The sequence below is a fragment of the Catharus ustulatus genome, chromosome 4 (assembly GCF_009819885.2).
Source record: "Catharus ustulatus isolate bCatUst1 chromosome 4, bCatUst1.pri.v2, whole genome shotgun sequence".
NCBI lineage: Eukaryota > Metazoa > Chordata > Aves > Passeriformes > Turdidae > Catharus > Catharus ustulatus.
In genome coordinates this window covers 56,388,783-56,407,814 of record NC_046224.1, presented here as the reverse complement: position 1 = coordinate 56,407,814, position 19,032 = coordinate 56,388,783, and the positions used below count along the sequence as shown (strand labels likewise).

The following is a 19,032-nucleotide window of genomic DNA, read 5'->3' as shown; positions in this document are numbered from 1 at the left end:
TGTAAGTAGTCTGCAGTGTACTTTGTGTTGCCTTAGGAATTAATAAGTATGTAGTTATTCTCCTGCACACTGGCATCTTTCAAAACATTTCCTGTAGGTAGCCATTAAGTCACACTTTTGATAGGTCTATATTTACATTCCAGTAGAGTAGTTAATGCATAGGAATACCCTGAAAACGTTTGAATTGCCTCCTAAATTCATTAGTTTGTCCTTAGATAAAGTCTGGAATGAGTCTGAGTGTCAGACAAAAATTGAGCTTAAAGAGTAAAGTCCCAGTAAACTAACTCCTTGTAAAAGAGCAAAAGGAGCAAATAAAATCAGTCTGTGTCCAATTTTATTTATTTGATGGCTTTTATCTACATGACTGATATCACAAAAAGAAATTTGTTCCATAGAACAGAAAAACAGACTGAAAGTGTTGATGAATCTGTTATTTTGGTGTGGAAGGAAGGTACAAATAGCTTTATTAAAAGAGCGAGAGAAAGGAACCTGAGCTTTCTCTATCTGTAGGTCGTGTGTCGAACATGTAAAACAAAAATTTTTATATCACTGATGTATACTTTTGGGGTTTCCTTTAAATAATGAAAATAGAAGAAAACTGGATTATTTTGTCCTTTTAGGGGAAATTAATTCTGAAATTTAATCCTGATTTTAGGCACATTCTAGCAAAGCATTGCAAGTTGACAAATGTGGGGCCAAATAAGGCCTTCAGAAAATGTGTCATTCTCTTAGAAGTTGTGGGACTATTTAGTTCCCAGCTACCTGTTTCATCTTCCTGATAGCTAGTGGTCCTGGACTCCTGATCTCAAATTCTGATTATCTCCACAGTATTTTGGACCCTTTATTGAAGTGCTTAATTTAAAAATCAAATTACCCTAACTTTTCTAGACTACCTTGGTCTCTACAAACTTTCTGTGGTCTGGAGAGGGAGGGAAAGAGGTGCTCCTCTTCATGTGGGTGTTGAATCTTGTGCTGGAATGTTTCATTTTTCAGTAGATTATAGGGATGGATGCTCCACAGGATTCAAAAGAACCTGAATTTAGTTAGATAGTTGAAGCTTAATTTAGTTAGACCTTTAAAATTTAGTCGTTTAGATCTATATATCAATTAATTTACTTGTCAGTGTATAGCCTCTGAAGGATATCCTTCTTCTTAAAGGATATTTCTTGGTTTGCTTTGCATTTCATCTGTCAATACTGGTAGAAACTATTTTAGCAGAAGCACTTTCTTGTTTCGCATTCTTAAGCCTTAATTCTGGGCTTTCAAATGCAAAGCAGGTGCAAATAGTCTTTGTTACTCTTTCCTGCGTGGGCACCTTGGTCTTCATCTGGGACAGAGGGGACAGTGGGATTGAAGTCTCCATTTGTACATATTAGGTGGGTCAATGCTTAAGTAATAACAAGTGCAGAATTTTTTAACCAATTCAGTAAATCCAATGCAATGGTTTATGTAGGATATAATTAAGAGGAATATGCACTTTCTGGATTTCTGTTCTATTCATTTGTTATTGCATTGTTGCATTAAAGGTTTTTCTCTTTTCTGGGCAAGCAAAGGGATTTTCTCTTTTCCCTGTCCCTGGCAGTTCTGAGCTGAAGTCACTGGGTGGCAGGTTTGCTCAGGCTTTCTTGGCTGTAAAGGCTGAGCTGCTTTACACTTGACAGCAGCAGCACGAACTGCTGAGCTTGAAACGTGCTCACCAGCACTTCACAAACACAGAAGAAAAGGATATTCCACTGTGAATATCAAGATGGCCTGGCATATGAAGCATGTGCTCTGTGCTATTGTTTCCTGTTGATGGAGGATCCTCATCTGTCCCTCTGATAATATCACCATTAATTTTTGTGACTATGCAGATCAAGTTGCATTGATAGAGCCACAGTATTTCAGTTCTCAAAATAATACTATTATTGCCATATAGACATAATGAAATGCTAATTAAATTCTTGTAAACACCTGCATAATTCTTCTTTCTTTAAATGCAGATTTTGGTATCTCAATCATTACTTGAAGGCAAAGCTAATTTGCATTACATTAGTACTAAAATTAATTTCTCAAAAAGCCATTTGTCAGTTCTGTTTTCATTTCCTCCTGTATGAGTATGTGAAGGGGAAAAAAAGAAAAAAAAAAAAGGAATTTGTTAGCTTTCAAAGAGTCAAATGGAATCTTCAAAATCTTACTATTAAACAGATTACTTTTATGTATAGTGGTTCCTCTGATTATTTGATTGAGGAACTGAACATTAGTACATCTTTTCAAGTCCCAAAAAGATACTCTACAAGTAACCTGAAAAACTCTTAAACAAACTATTTGTTTGTTGTTTATAGATCTTTGTCAAATATTTTTAAAGATTGAAAATATTACTTTTAAGATATTTATATAAAGAAATACATACAGTATATCCAAATAAGAATATTCCTTTAATTTCATTACAAAAAAAGGTCTTTTTTTTATACTTTTGAGTCCCACTAGTCCATCTGTATGGATAGTCAGAAAAAGGAGCTCCATGATTTAACTGGTTCAAGTCAGAAATTTGTACATAGACTTAGGAAAAGTTCAAATTTAGTCTGTAGTTGTCTTAGTGACATAATGACACAAATATATTTTAAAATTCTTTCCATACCAGGAGTATTTCTGTTTGCTACATTATTTATAAGTTGTCTTAAGTAATATCAGCATACCTGAAACCCTGATATTTTTATCACCATTTTATCTTTAATAAGTTAAATTGAATTTCTGTACAAGTGTTCAGGAAGCTGACCTGCTTGCAAATAGCTTTTTTCTTTAAGTATTCAAAGAAAGAGTAAGTGGTGATGGAAAGATGCAGTAAAGCCAGGTGATGAATTTTGTCATACAACTGACTTGTTATCTCACGGCATTTTGATATAAAGGGGTATTTCTCCAGCTGATGCTGACACATCTCAGTGTCATGACTGCTACAGAGCAGGAATTAAGACAATTAAGACCTGCTGAATCCATTCTGACTCTGAAGTGTGAATTCTGAGCTTGCAGGGTTCTCTCCAGTGTTCATAGGTGCAGGGACATGCACAAAGGCAGACAAATACATTCAGCACAGAACTTGCAGCACCCATAGCTCAGGCTCTATTCAGCTTTGAAGTAGCTTCTGAATTCAAGGTGCCAGCTCTATCTCTGCAACTGTCTTGTAGCTAACCTGTAATAGTGTAGACTTCTCTGAACACTGAAAAGTTTGCTTTTTCCTTATGCAAATATTATTCCTCTTACTTTATCTCTCTTTGAAGTACAGAAAGCTTTATAGTCTTCTAGGATGGCACTCATAATATTCTGGGCATACAAGCCAGACAGATACTTTTCATTTAAGTGCAGCACACATGGAGGAGCCTGTTTGTTTAATTGTTAAAGGTGATTAGCCCAGATACCAAAATTCACACTGCTGATTTCTGAAAGAGGTGAAATGAATTCTAGATTGGAGACAGTGTTTACCAAAACACTTTGTTCCTTCTCTAAAACTGATGGTTTTGTGAACAACAAAGAACAAATTGAACTATAAAAATCAGATTAGAAGAGTAGAGATGTGTAGCTGCCTGGTTTTTGTACATTATTTTAAGTTGCAGTTCATTGGCTGGACATGGATAGAAAAAGTCATTCTACTGCATGCTCCTGCTTCAATAGATTGCTATGGAGACACTTAGTTTTATTGTATGAATCTATATTCCAACCCAAAACTATTCTATGATAGCAGAAAATACACAAGGATTTCTATTTCCATTTTTATTCATTGCTTTCCCTGGTAATCCTCCTTGCAGAGTGTTTAGTCTAGCTCCAGCTATAGACCAGGAAGTTAATACAAAGTTCAAAAGAACTGAAGAATTGGAGTAAAATATTTGGATAGAATTGTAGAATCATAGAATATTTTTGGATGGAAAAGACCTTTTAAGAACATTGAGTCTAACTGTTAACCCAGCACTGTGAAGTCCACCTCTAAAGCATGTCTCTAAGTGCCACATCTACGTGTCTAAATACCTCCAGGGTTGATAATTCAACCACTTCCCAGGATAGCCTGTTCCAATGCTTGACAACCCTTCCCATAAAGAATTTTTTCCCTTTTATTTAGAAGAGACCGACCCCCACCTCACTACTGTAGGTAATTGTAAGGACTGATAAGGTCCCACCTCAGCCTCTTCTCCAGGCTGAACACCCTCAGTTCCCTCAGCTGCTCCTCATCACACTTGTGCTCCAGCCCCATCACCAGCCTTTGTTGTCCTTCTCTGGTCTTGCTCCAGCACCTCAATGTCTTTCTTGCGGTGAGAGACCCAAAACTGAACACAGTACTTGAAGTGTCTCCTCACCAGTGCCAAGTATAGAGTGACAATCACTGCCCTGGTCCTGCTGGGCACACTTTTTTAGATACAAGCCACGATGCCACTGACCTTCTTGGTCACCTGAGCACATGCTGGCTCATGTTCAGCTGCTGTCAACCAACACCTCCAGCTTCATTTCCTCTGGGCCACTTTCCAGCCACTCTTCCCCCAGCCTGAAGCACTGCCAGGGTTGTTGTGACCCAAGTGTAGGGCCCACACCTGGCCTTCAGCTCATAAAATTGGCCTTCACTCATTGATCCAGCCTGTCCAGATCCTTCTGCAGAGCCTCCTTGCCCTCCAGCAGATCAACTCTCCTGTCCAACTGGGTGTCCTCTGCAAACTCACTGAGCATGCACTTGATCCTCTCATCCAGATCATCACTGAAGATATTAAACAGGACTGAGCCCTGGGGAACCCTACTGGTGCTCAGTTGCCAACTGGATGTAACTCCATTCACCACCACTCTCTGGATCCAGCCATCCAGACAGTTTTTTCCCAGCAAACAGTCCACCCATCCAAGCTGTAGGAAACCAATTTCTTCAGTATAATGTTGTGGCAAATGGTGTCAAAGTTTTTTCTCAAGTCCATCAGACAACATCCACAGCCTTTCCCTCACCCACTAAACAGGTCAGCTTGTTGTTAAAACCAGATTATTCAAAATAGGAAAGCTCAGTTACACACTGATTAGGAAGAAGAGGTTATTTATGGATTAGAACAAAGCCAGAGTTGTAGTAAGCTCATTTAGTACAGTTTTTGAACGTATTAAAGTGACAGGTGATTGTTGATAAAGAATGACCAAACAAATATCTGCTTACTGAGTTTTTTAAATGAAAAAGAGTTCCAGGACTCTCTCAAGGTACTATGTCTGTACACTGATTTCAGTGCCTTGATGTATTAGGGAGGTGCTTTAGACATGAATGAGCTGGAAATCACTCTAAGTATTGCTCCAAAACTACCCTATTAGAGGTAATGACCTAATAATGACCTAGTGAGCATGGAATGAGATGGATGGAGTCAGTGGTTAAGAGCAAGGAGGGGGAGGAAGGCAGAAGACATAATAATGATGAGGGTGAAAAGCCAACAAGCAGTTTTCTCTGGCAGAAGCCTTTGAGGAAACTTATTCTACTTATAGCACAAAGAATTGTAATTGATTTAGAAGATGAAGATCTGCCAACTTCTGTGCTAAAATTAAAAAATACTCTGCAAAAGCAGTTGACTGTAACATTTATGTGCTTTTAAGTCTTACCAGTCAACCAAAATTCATGTACCATCTGTAGTTAGATAGCAAAAGCTGGGAAAGCCAGGTGTGAGCACTACTCAGAGAAAAGTAGTTTGCAGTGTACTGAGAATTTTTTTATGAGCCATAAAGCTGTGAGCCATGAGCATAAGTGAGCAAGTACCTAGGCTTTTTCTGCTGTTATAAGTGAAATTACAAAACCCACTACCACAGGGGTGCTGGTACAAAGCACAGCATCCTCAGGAATTCTCAGTGGTATGCTGAACAGAGAAGAATAATATATTTGTTGGAAATACTTCCCAGTCCACATCTCAAGCATAGAATTAACACTGTATGTCCTTTATATATAAATATAGCTCACTGAAAGAAAAGATTCTTTAGTGGGAATGACTGTCATTACTATCCTTCTGGGTTTTTTATTTTTGTGTAACTATGTCTTATAAAACAAAACAAGGTCTCAGGTGAATAGGATCAATACAGGAGTGTTGCACTGGTGATGTTCTCCCCATGTCTCTGGTATCACTATCAGGAAAATATCTATAATCACATTTACATGAACATACCTCAACAACTGTTAGATTATCTGTTCTGGTTTTAGCAACCACACAGCTAATTCTGTACTGGCAGGATCAAACCAATTCACATGAGTTCATGTAGAGTTAATAATTTTAAGTACAGGTAATAGAAAAAAAATTTTTAAATTATTTCTAGCTTTGGACAAACTGATCTCATCACCAAGAATCCCATCTCTTCCAGATTACTTTTTTATTGATTCTCTTACCATTTTACATCTTCTGTGTATTAAAGAATGCTGAAGATCAGATTTCTAATTTTAGAACCTGAATTAAAAAAAACAGTCTCTGCTTACCAAGTTCTTCTATTTCTGCCAAGTTAATTTTTTTATTATAAAAGTCTTGTAAGTCATATTAACAGAAGTTCCTTTATTGTCTCTGCAGGCCCAACAAAAGTGGATAAACACTGTTTTCCATCAAAACACTAGATTCCTGTAAATGATACTTAATTCTACAGGGACTCATTCAGATGGCTTTCAGCAATTTAGTGCACTGGCAAAGGTGATGGTCCAAAAAAACAGTGACTATCAGAAATAGGTCATAGAATTCTATTTTTGATATCACTATTAAATCATAAATATAGGACTCAAATGATGAAAAGGTTGGCTTGGAACTTGATAAATACTGAGTGGTGAACCACAGATAGCCTTGGAACATCCATGAGTACTGCTATCACTATTTCCACTCTGTGATTCGGTCGTCTCTGAGTTAAGGAAGGCATATTTAAATGTAGCCAAGCTGAGGTTTTTGGTTGAAAACATACAGTACATTCATATCTAATTTGTGGCCCGAATTCGCTGATGCCTGTGCTCACATTTTGCTTGGTAAGCTCTTCTTTTACCACCAAGAACTTAGGCTTCTTCTAGGGCATGGAAAACTTCATTACCAACTGCATAAAACCTTGCTCCAGGAGAGCCTCTGAAGCAACAAGATAAAACACCCTATTTTTGGGTTGATGATTTTTAAAGTTATGTTGCATTTTTCCATCTGTTTTTCATCATTTAGGTTATAAGACCAAGTTCTCATAAGGGAAATTATTGTTAGTACAAGTATATGGGTACATCATCAATAAATACAATAAAGTATTTAAATTAAAGTGCTAACATGTAAATTTAAGAGTACTAGTCCTAGTAAGAGTTTGTAATAATTTGTTATTGAAGTAATAATATGATTATGAGAATTCTGACCTGTTTCTAAACCTTATTGTTTTGCCCAGCATTTGCTGAAGTTTGTTTGCAGATAAAAATGCAAGCAATGATCAGAGAATCACCGACACTGTGGTTCTTTCTAGGATGACATTTAATGTTAATGAACTAATGCTCAGCAGTTCAAATAAAGAACTGTTTGTCTTTTTTATTGAAACCAAAACCAATAAAAGCAGAATTTTAAAAAATTAACAAACTAACTAACAAAAAAAAAAAAAAACCCCACACACATGCACACACACAAAAACCCACACACACGAAAAAACCAACAACCAAGTGAAAAACAGAAACTGAAAACTCAAGAGTTTGATGTTTTGCAGCTTCTCTATTGCAATTTTTTGGAGGGCAGAGGAACAGGTAGTTGCCTTCTTTGTTCCCATAGAACTGCCAACACTGACTGATTTTTCTCCCTGGAAACTGTTGACAGAATTGCTCTGCCCACTGTGGGGCTCACATGTGATTAGTCAGGTGTTCAGCCAGACTGTGCTCACTTATGCAGTAATTCCAGCAGATTTTCAAAGGATGCTGTCTGTGACAGCAGTCTCCTTGGATTTCTCAGGAATAAACTGGGCAGGTATGAACACTGAGCAGAAATGACACAATTCCAGACTCTCCTCATCTCTGTAGGCTGCATGTACTTGGACAAGTCAAATTAAATGCCGTGTCATGTTAGCCTTGAGTGAAAAGTGTGAAAATATATACAGTAATTTCACGAATACAAGCCGCACCAATTTGACTAAGATTTTGCTCCTAAACCGGAAATGCGGCTAATAATCAGGAGCGGCTAATACAACCTCAGAAGTGCCTGCCAGAGTGCTGAGCCGAGCAGCTGCAAAGTCGGCATTTTGCGATTGTTACAAATCGCTACTCTGTTGCACCGCGGGTGGAGCCTGGCTCCCTGTAGGTAGAACGGGGGGCAGGGAGAGAGGCGGGAGAGCTCTCTTTCCTCCTCTGCCACAGCCCAGGGGAGAAACGGGGGGGGCCCGGCGCCGCCATTGCTGCGGCCCGGGGAGGAGAGGGGGGACCCGGGCCGCCCCTACCGCGGCCCGGGGAGCGGGGGGGGAAGCCCGCGCCGCCATTGCTGCGGCCCGGGGAGGGGGGGGGAAGCCCGCGCCGCCATTACCGTGGCCCGGGGAGGGGGGGGAAGCGCGCGCCGCCATTGCTGTGGCCCGGGGAGCCGACAGGAGCCCCGCGCTGCCATTGCTGTGGCCCGGGGAGCCGACGGGAGCCCCACGCTGCCATTGCTGTGGCTCGGGGAGCCGACGGGGTGCTTTGTCCCCGCCCGCCGCCGCCGCGGCAGGAGCGGGGAAACTCCGTCCCTGCCCGCCGCCGCTGCCGTAGGAGCGGGGGAAGCTCCGTCCCTGCCTGCCACCGCGGGGCAGCGCCGACCCGGGGTGACCGAGCCCAGGGGCAGCGGCGGCCGGCCCCGAGCTGCAGCACCATGCTGGGCCACCTGGCCCCGTCAGCGGCCCCTAGCGGGCCGAGCCTGCACAGCCTTAGCTCAGCCAGTAAACCCCGCCCTGCCGTGGCTCTGTTACTAATTGCACGCAGGTCCTCACTGCGAACGACAAAGCGGCTTATATTCGGGTGCGGCTTATCTATGGACAAAAACCGAAATGTTTGCCAACACCCAGAGATGCGGCTTATAATCAGTGCGGCTTGTATTCGTGAATTTACTGTATATATATACATACACATGAAAATAGTTGAATAATAATTAAAAGAGAAATTACATGGATTATATCAGGAATACTGGATTGTTCACTGATCCAGCAGATCTGTTTGAACCTTGCTATCAGCACTTGTGTAGCTCAAAAAGAGAGAAAGCACAGTGTAACCTGCCTTTCTTGCTGACCTTGTAAGGCAATCAGCTGAAGTATTTCTAGCCAGAATCAAGCACATTCTTTAATGTGTGCTCGATTCTTCTTTCACTCAATTATTTATTTACCACAGTAATTTCTTAAATATGTGACTTCTTATGTTGGAGTTCATGTTAATGGATTTCAGTTTGTGCTGAAATTTTATGCCCGCAGAAATTGAAGCTGGCAACCAAAATCCTCACTGGAGTCTGGAAAGGAAAAGGGTAGTGTTATCTGGGTATTTTAATCTCCCCTAAATATAGACTATAAGCTCTCATTCTAGTTTCAGAGCATTTGGAAAAGATTTAACCTTACTTTCTTCCTTCATCCTTTCCAATCAGGAAACACAAACTGGATGACATTAGCTTTATTTCATTTTTTCTGAATGTCTAAATGCAGAGACAGCCCTAATATTTGAGCTTGTCTTGAAGATCTTTTTTGTTACCCAGAATCTGTGATGATGATAGCATTAGTTTTTACACCTAAATATTTTTCCAGTTTGTTTTTGTACATACCACTTTGCATCTGAATTGCTTTTATTCCTGCATGTAAAAGTCATTGCAGCAAGTTATCTCAGTGATCGATTTTTTTATTTTTTTGTGGGGGGAAGTTTAGTTATATTTTTGAACAATTTTTAGTGAATTAGGAAATCTGAATGTTGCCCTGTTGATATAGTGTGATATAAATCCATGAGTTAATTTTTTGTAGCACTTTCACTCCCATGAAAGTGAAGATGTATTTTGGAGAGAACAGTTGGGGTTTTTGTGAAATCCCTTTAAAACTAGCACATGTATGACCCATTGATTTAGCCTAGTAATCTTTTTCTGGAATAAAATGCAGGATGGAAAAGCAAAATATTTCAAGTGTGTTATTTTTTAACACTAAAGTTAAAGTCTTAATGAAAATATGTTTTCTTTAAGAAATAGCTGTGGTGCACCTAGTGGTCTCTACTCATTATTTTACAGGTGCACGTGTGGTTACTCAGAAGTGTCATAAGATAAAAGTACTTTATTCTGTTTTTCTCTCTGTACAGCCAAAGGTAACCAGTGGCCCACACAGCCATCTGGAAACATGGCTCCATATTTCCCAATAGGCTGGCATTGGTGAAGAGTGTTAAGGGATGATTAGGGTCTGGGATGTTGAGTGTATGAGCCTTGCTGAGCATTAAATTGCTTCCCTGGGGTCCTGCTGTTTGCCGAGGAGCAGTGAGAGCTGAGCTGGGGAAAAACATTTCCAGCCTGACAGGCAGCAAGGGAGGGCAGAGGAGTACAGTGCACATCTTGGTGTACCTTTGTTTAGGCTGTGCTTGTAGCCTCCTTGTGATCAAAACTCAGGTGCAGCTTTAGGATTAGAAAGGAAGAACCAAACAGCATCCTGCTGTTTGCTGGTAGGACTCTGTGACATGCTATCCTGCCAAAGTGTTTAAAAAAGCAAGTAATGGTGCAGAAAAATTATCAGACTGTGGTTTATTAACAAATTCTTGACTCAATTTAGTGCTCAAATATGGGCTTAAAAAAGTAAGAGGGAAATGTTGACTTGTTAATGATCATTTTACTAAGGGGTTTGTTTTTTTCACGTCCAGTAAAGAGCTGCAGCTTCTCAGGAAACATGGGGCACTTTCAACAGCTGTCCTATTGATGCCTTGGGTTTCCAGGCATCACTACAAATCAGATGTATGTTTGAGGGTGATCTGTTCTCAAAGTAAGCACTTTCTAGAAATAGCAACCACTGTAAATCAGTTGGGAGGAGTGTGTAGACAGGTATTATGTAGCTGCACAGGGGTGTTTACCAGTTTCACTAAGTGCTGTTTTTGTGACAGATTAAATCCAATGGTGAGCTGCTGATTAAAAACGTTCAGCTGCGGCACGCAGGGAGGTACATGTGCACTGCTCAGACAATTGTGGACAACTCCTCAGCTTCAGCTGACCTGGTGGTAAGAGGTAAGTTTCTCCAGGTGATACAGAAATGTGACTAGTTTTCACCTAGACAAGACACCAAGACAAGAGTGTTTCTAATTGTTTAGGATATGTTGTTTTTCATCAACAAGTAGCAGAAATTAAAATGAGTAGCCCATAAACATGCAAAGTCATGAAAGTCTACTCAGGGTACTGATTTGGTTGCAGACATTCAGAGGTCTAACTGAGCATGTATTTTCCTGAAAAGAAATAAAGATTTTTTGATTATGGGTATTTTCCTTATGTAAAAGGAGTTTTTAGATAGTTTAATTTGGTGTTCATTATTAAAAATAGATTTCAAGGATCATTTCAATGCAGCTCCTGGATACATTTCTAAGTGTCTTCTCGTTTTTTGTCAACCTGTATGGATTAAATTGTTGTGTGTAATACTTACCTTACAAGGATTCTGAGTTTTCAAATTACAGAAACCAAGACATCTGAGGATAAGTTTATCACTCTGTTTTTATCTGATTTATGTCTGTTAAGTATTACTGCAGTCTCAAAATGCTCTGCTTGCTCATATAGTATGTATCCTACAAGATCTGTTACAGTGTGAAATTTTAATGGCATGATGTCCTTTGGGCGTTTTGCTCTCTTTTACGCCTTTGGGCAGAGCACATTCTGAAGTACTAATACTCTGTTTTGCTGACAATTCAAAGCCACTATAACGTGTTCATTGAGTTACCTTGCTGTTGTGTTTTGCCCCACATTTGAGTTCCACCACAGAGCTGTGTGACAGCTGAAGTACAGCTAGGGTCATGTTTCTGAACTTCTGTCGTCTCAGGTTGTTGTGCAGTTGAATATTTCTGCATTTAATTTTTGCCCATGAAATGTCATCAGTTTTGGATGAAGTGTCAAAGCAAATATGGTAAGTGGTGAAACTAAGGAATAGATTTGCAAAATAAAAGAGTAGGATCTGTCCATATGCCTTAGTATAATGTAAGCAATTCCTTCTAAAAATTAAAAGACAAGGTGCTTTATCATGCTTCTGATTCCCCTTCCAACCCAGCAATTAGAGCCATTGCTCAGAGGCTATTTTGTAGAAAAAATTAGCATTAATTTTGTTTTCAAAATTCAGATTTTAGTACAATGAAAACAGTTCTGCTTACAGCTGCCTTTTTTGTGAATGTAAGACTCAGCATCTTACCAGGCCAAGAGCAAATATGAAATATGACAAATTTGGGATTGTAGTTTTACTGGAAGGAAGAGGCAACAACAGAGTATGAAAACAAAGAACTGTGTTCCAGAGCATCTCCTCACCGAGCCTTGAAGGATAGCCACTGTCTCTGCGGGCACATGAAGATGTTTTGTCCACAAACAATTTAACAGTTCCCATGGAGTGTTCTATATGATCTTGCTTACACTGCTAGTGGTGTTAGTGTGCTGAAGACTCTGAAGCCCCTGTGTGCACCTGCAGACCTGACTGTGTTGGCCGTGCTGGGGCTGTGTTACAGTGCCTGCCTCCAGCTCTGTCTCTGCCCTGCCTGCAGGATGTGCTTCAGGCTGTGCTCTGGGTAACAGCCTCCTGGATGGACTGCTGGGACATATGCAGCAGTTTGTCACCTGGATGCACCCAGCTCACTGCCCCTGGTACCTGGGGCTCCTGTATCAGCACCTGGCTCTGCCCACTGTATTTGGACCCATTGCTAAAGGACCAGCCTTGGGCTTAGTTGTGAGTCCAGTATCAGCAGAAGCTGATGGTGAGGTGAGAAGCTGTGAGAGGTATCTTTTGAAGAAAGAAGGAAAGTTGTTGGGACTGATGAACCTTTCCATACCTTCCAGCCTGGGGGCTTCTGAAGTGAACAGTCTTGCAGGAGGATGGCTCTCTCTCATCAGACTTTACCTATGTGTGTCCTTAGAGCTGGGGTAGCAAATGTGCATGTTACCAGGGTGGAGAGTTGACCAACAACCCCCATCTTAAAAATCAGCCCTTAACAGCAATTTCTATTTTGTGCATCCTTTGCGAAGAGTAAGAAGCTGTTTCCGCATGTAGTGAGGTATTTAGTCCTTAACTTGAAAGGGAGGTCCAAGGAATGAAATTGCTTGCTTGAAGGATATATTCACTGAAACCAAGGAACAACAACATATATGCTACTATATGGTTTTGATTCAGTTAATTTCATTTGAATCCTTTTGCTCAACTGTATGGAGAAAAAAAAGAGCTCATGAGCTGAAAATACATTTGGCACACTGTTTGTTTAGATCTGATGTAGAAATTGCTTTCCATTCTTTTTTGTTGTTTTGATTCTCTGTGGTTTCTCTGTAAATAGTGCAGAGAAATGTATTATGGTATTGTTGGGCTTTTTTAATATTCTCTGGGACTTTTTCAATCAGGTTGTTGGATAATTATCTGAATCATGTTGGCATATTATTATCTCTGAATGTTGAAGCAGAAAATAAGTCTCAGTAGTCCTAATGCATTGTATCCATTTTTACATAACAGTTAATATGTATCAGACATTTTAATATAATATAAAACAAAAGCACAATAACAAAACCAGAACTTTGTATGAACTTTGAACCTGAAGAGGGGTTTACCACATGGGGGTAATATTAAGGCCAACAAAAATGGGAAGAGACCTCTAGAAATCTCTTTTAAGATATGATTTTTCTCCAAAATAAGCAACAGTGTTTTCCACGTAACTTACAGCCAGGGCCTATAAAGCACAAGCAGAAGTGTAGGTTAAAGGTGGACCCCCAGTAAGGTCATCATTAGGTAGAATTTGAGAAGGAAATTTTTTTGCATTTTTTTCTGAGTTCAGTTTTGTTTGGTAAAAAAAGCAGCAACATTTTCAAAGTATCATCTTTTCACTTAAGATTATCCCAGTGTTGATTAGGCAAGAATCATGGAAGTTTTAGATGGTAGCTATAAAATGCAGGATCAACTGTCCTATGAATCATTCCATAGAATATTAAAAGCTGATGAACTTTAATATTTTCAGCGTATTTAATTTGTTATTTGTGTTATCTATTTTTTCCCCCAGGTCCTCCAGGCCCCCCTGGAGGTATAAGAGTGGAAGAAATTAGAGACACTGCTGTAGCACTTACCTGGAGTCGTGGAACAGACAATCATAGTCCTATTTCTAAATACACTATCCAGTCAAAAACCTTTCTATCTGAAGAGTGGAAAGATGCCAAAACAGGTAAGACTAATGCCAGAAGTAAAAAAGATAGTAAGTTTTAAAGTGTAGTTGTTAAATAGTTTGACAAATCAGGAAGTAATCACAGTAGAAGGAAACCAAGGATGCTATTAATGTCTGCTGCAGGTTTACTGTCCTATCAGTGTCTTGTCAACAGTTTTGTTCCCAGCATTTGGAGGGCCTGTGCTGAATATCAAGAGATACAGAAAAGAACCAGCCATAGTGGTTACCTGTTTTTTTGTCTCTTGCCTTGTTGCCTGAAGCATTCAACATCAACTACTGGAATCATAAAAATTTATTTGCAGGTTAATTTGGATGAAAAATGGATGTTGTCTTTTCTGTATTTGTTATGGAGAAAGCTGGTTAAAATTGTCTGCTTTTTCCTGGGAGCAGACTAAGTTCCAATTGCATTTAAACTGACACTCCTAGAGACAACATAGCTAAGATTATCCTTCTAACCACTGGATGTCATCATTGTGCCACAAAACTGCAGTTAAAGAGGAACCTACCTGAGCACAGGACATGTTAACATAATTTTTTACAGAAAGTAACATTATAACATAAATTTAAAAATATTTTTAAACTACTAGTATCTCTGAATGCTTTATGAAGGGTAGCATTGTCATAAACTATACAGAATTTTCTTATCAATGTGTTTCATTATCCCACCCTTATAAATTACAACTTGCTTTCCTATGAAATTAAGATATCACATACTCAGCATTTCAGAATATTAAGATAATTAATAGTGTCAGTCACTGTCTTCCATTTAAGTTTTCACTTGAAACTACAGATATGTAAGAAATAGACTGACATATTGAACTGAAAATCTGTTACATTTTTAGAGTAAAAAGTTAGATATAGTAGGCCTTCTGCCTTAGATAATATTTTTCTTTCAGATTATGTACTTTATGTAGTTCTCTTGGATATGATTGTCTCCATCAGCCAGCACTGATATTTTTTATGTCAAAGTAGCTTGGAATATAAACCCAGAAGATTCCCCAGCCCCTTCTTATCTCTTATATCTTGTTTAATGGCTTCTGTAAAATAGATTACTTTTAACTTAAAAAAAATTAATTCGTGTAGAAATTAGAACTGTTCAAATAACTGAATCTTTGGTTCAGTTACAGTACATGCAGAAGGGAGGGTCCTTTTAGATTAGCTTCTGCTTTTCTCAGGATAAGTTAATTTTATTTCTTATTCATTCTGTAGTTTTCACTTAAAGAAAATAAGGAAATATGAAGAATTCCAGGTGGCAACTGATACTGTTTTGTCCTGTGCATTACTGGAACTGGAAATGGAGGCGTAAGAGTTAACATAAGTGTTGGTTTCAGATCTTAGTTCTGTCTGATTCAGAGCAGAGATTTGAAACCACTCTTCTCACTTCTTGGAAAGATTTCCTACTTCCAATGTTATAGGCATAATGGGATGAACTTCTCTGAATCACTGAAGTTCTCTGCTTCTCAGAATTAATGAGATAGTCTTTGAGACATTCAGTCAGACTTTGAATCTTACCCTAAAGAATGCTGACTGGAATTTACATTTTGGGTGGGACAGGGAGGAATGTAGATTGTTTAATTCCTTTTTAAATATGCTAGCACAAAAGATATACATTATTAATTTATGAAAAGTTGAAAGTAGCTATTCTGGTGTTTTCAAAATCATTACTTTTTCACTTGAGCCACACTTAGGAATTTTCATAAATAGGTGATTCCCTCAAAATAGGTAAAATCACCATAGTAACCATCACTGGCATCCCTGCAAGCTTTCACTTAATTGCTGAGCTGCTCCCATTTGGATTCAGTGTTAACTTTCAGATTAATGAAGCACGATGAACAGTCCAAATTGATCTGTCACCAAATGTTTAGGCTATCTGTTAATGCTGCTAATTTTGAATGTGTGAAACAAGAAAATATATCTTGGCATTGCGTTTGGGAAATATTGTTATTATTACTACTAGCATTATTCCCCCAACCAAATCATTCATCTCAGGTTTCATAATACTGAGTGTGTTTTGTGAAAGAAGTGCATTCTACTTCACAGTGTGGAAATATGTATGAATGGATTATGTAAGAAGTTTTTTACATTTATGTTGCTCTTTCCAGTTAAGGGGATCAGATTCTCATTGTGCCAACTGTTCATAATTGTTCTGGGAATTTGTGGGACAGTAAAATTAAATTAAGAGATCATCTGTAGCCCAGGAAGGGGCATTAAATTTATATCACAATTTGGATGACATTAGAGGTTTGCAATAGCTCTACTGACTAGACAAAAATATAATTTGAGGAAGGATGAGGGAGGGTGGTGGGCGGGTAGAAAGAAAAATGGAAAGTGTGTTCCTTTCTCCTTCAGAATCTCACTTTGGAAAGAAATTTTAATGATCATTAGGAAGAGGGAAGTGGTGTCACCATCTAGTGCTTACATTGTTGTTGCCTGGTTTTTTTTGCAGGCATTGCATTTATATTTTAATTCCAAATCAGTTGCCTTTTCCAGTGCAGAATATCTCAGTTCTCATCCTCCTCTGAACACAAGACTCTAATTTGACAAACAACTCTTGTTTGCATATAAATGAAAGTCTTCTGTCTTTCCATAGCTGCAGACAGCTATAGAAACAACTCCTATTGTCTGTGAATTGCAGACAGTCACGAGTTACTCATTTTATTTATGATAAAGAACCTCATCCTTATGACATAACAAGTCTTTTCACAGGAATTACAAGAACATTTACCTTTGTTGATCAGAACCAGATAGCAAGTTATAACATGCTCACTAATTACATGCACCAAATTAGGACCACATTTTATAAACCACTCTTCATCAATTGATTGAACCCTGCATGTCTGGCCCTTGTCTGTCCATATAATGAATTTTTATTTTACTGTTTCTGAAGTACAGGTTTCTCATTGCATTTGTCTGTAGGTAAAATGAAATCCTACAGCTACAATATGTAATTAGTAAGGAAGTCTCATAACTACATGTACTAGCTCACACCCAGTTAAAACTCAGAAGTCAATAAGGGCTTATCCAAGATGGTGTCATAGTTTCCAAACTCCCAACCAGTGCAGTGGATACTCCTTGTAAAATGTGATATTCCTGAGGTACAACATCATGTTTACTTTTAGTTGTCTATGTGTGGCTGCAGAATAGTGCAAGTTTTGTCACACGCTGTTGCTGACCTAAGTGTGAAATTGCTGATTTCTAAAGCATTTAATATTTTCTTTCTAGACCCATCAGATATTGAAGGAAATATGGAATCTGCTACAGTGATCGATTTAATTCCGTGGATGGAATATGAATTCCGGATAATAGCAACAAACACTTTGGGGACGGGAGAACCTAGTATGCCCTCACAGAGGATTAGAACTGAAGGCGCTCGTACGTAAACAGAAAATGTCAGGGGTTTTTAAATGTGTTGCTGAATTTTTACATTCTTGCTCACCAGTTTGGTTGTTTTAGGTTTTACTTTAAAAAAACAGTTTATAAGATCCAATGTGCAGAGAATATATTTTCAGCCACCCGCTACTACAGATTGTAGTAAGCAAGTACCAGACCATGAAGATGTGATAACATCAAAGCAGACAGAAAAGAAACATCAAGATATGGCAAATTTGCTGAAACAGAACCATACTGCATCTTTCAGATACTCCCCCATATCTGTCAGCCAAGCTGTGTGTGTATGAGTGCATGCACACCTTTGGGACCATGGTTCAGGACTTAGGGAAAAAATGCATGCATTCAACAAGGAAAATGTCCATTTGCCATTTAGTTTATATTCTAACTAAAAAATACATGACAGAACGTGTGTTCTACTGGATAATGCTGATTTTCTGTGATAGAAATTTGGTCTGGTGTCTCCTTACTTCGTGTCACATATGTGATATTATGCAATACAACATACTCTCTTATCAGTGTGGTTGCTCAGTGTTAATAGCTTAGAGTATATTTAAGGCTAACAGGTGGAATAGGGATAGTATCCTGCAGTTTTCAGTGTACCATGTTCATGGCTTTTTTTGTAGCCTTCCCAGAAATGGCATATTTTCCAGTTTTGTACCAGGATGTACCTCTTTTGCAAGAATTGGTCTATTTAGCCTACTGCTGTCTGATTCCCCAGGCACAGCACTGTGCTCTGGCAGACTGTGAGACAGTTTTTGGCAAACCACAAAAAATGGTAATGTAGTCTTCTTAGGCATCAGTCAGCACTTCTTGACATGACAAAATAGGGTATAAATAATTCACAGTTTACAGATCAACTTCTGTGCCCAAGTGGGTTTTCTGCCAGAAGCTGGAATTTGTTATAAGCAACAGTAGGATTTTGGTTGCACTGTAAATGGTACTACAGAACCAGTATGCACAACTGCATGTGGTTTTCATGTATTTCTGAAAAAGGTGAATAACAAACAACAAGCCATGCCCTCATATTGTAGTTATTGTTAACATTTTCTGTGTTAAACAGCAACAAACAGTGCTGTGTCGTTGTTGTACTATGTGGGCGACAAATAATGTCTGTTACACTTAAAAGTTGTCAGCATCTTTTTCAATGTTGAAGTCTCTCTTTTGGTAGATAGCTAATTTCAGTAACTTATTAGCATGCTAAGATTGTGTGTAATTTTTTATTTTTATTTTTAATGAAACAGCTTGCTTAATGAACAACATTTTGCAGTGATTTATTGAAATTCAAGGTCTGGTTTTATGTGTTTTAGCTCCTGGGTGTATTACAGTAATTGTCT

General features: G+C 38.8%; 1 protein-coding gene across 1 annotated transcript in view; it reads left to right on the top strand.

Annotated features, from left to right (window-relative positions):
- CNTN1 (contactin 1) overlaps window positions 1–19,032 on the top strand; it is a 217,568-nt gene that overhangs the window by 168,528 nt on the left and 30,008 nt on the right. Inside the window, exons 15-17 of the mRNA XM_033057359.2 lie at window positions 11,030–11,150; window positions 14,150–14,308; window positions 17,531–17,680. Coding sequence (XP_032913250.1) covers window positions 11,030–11,150; window positions 14,150–14,308; window positions 17,531–17,680 — 430 coding nt within the window. The remainder of the gene's footprint in view (window positions 1–11,029; window positions 11,151–14,149; window positions 14,309–17,530; window positions 17,681–19,032) is intronic.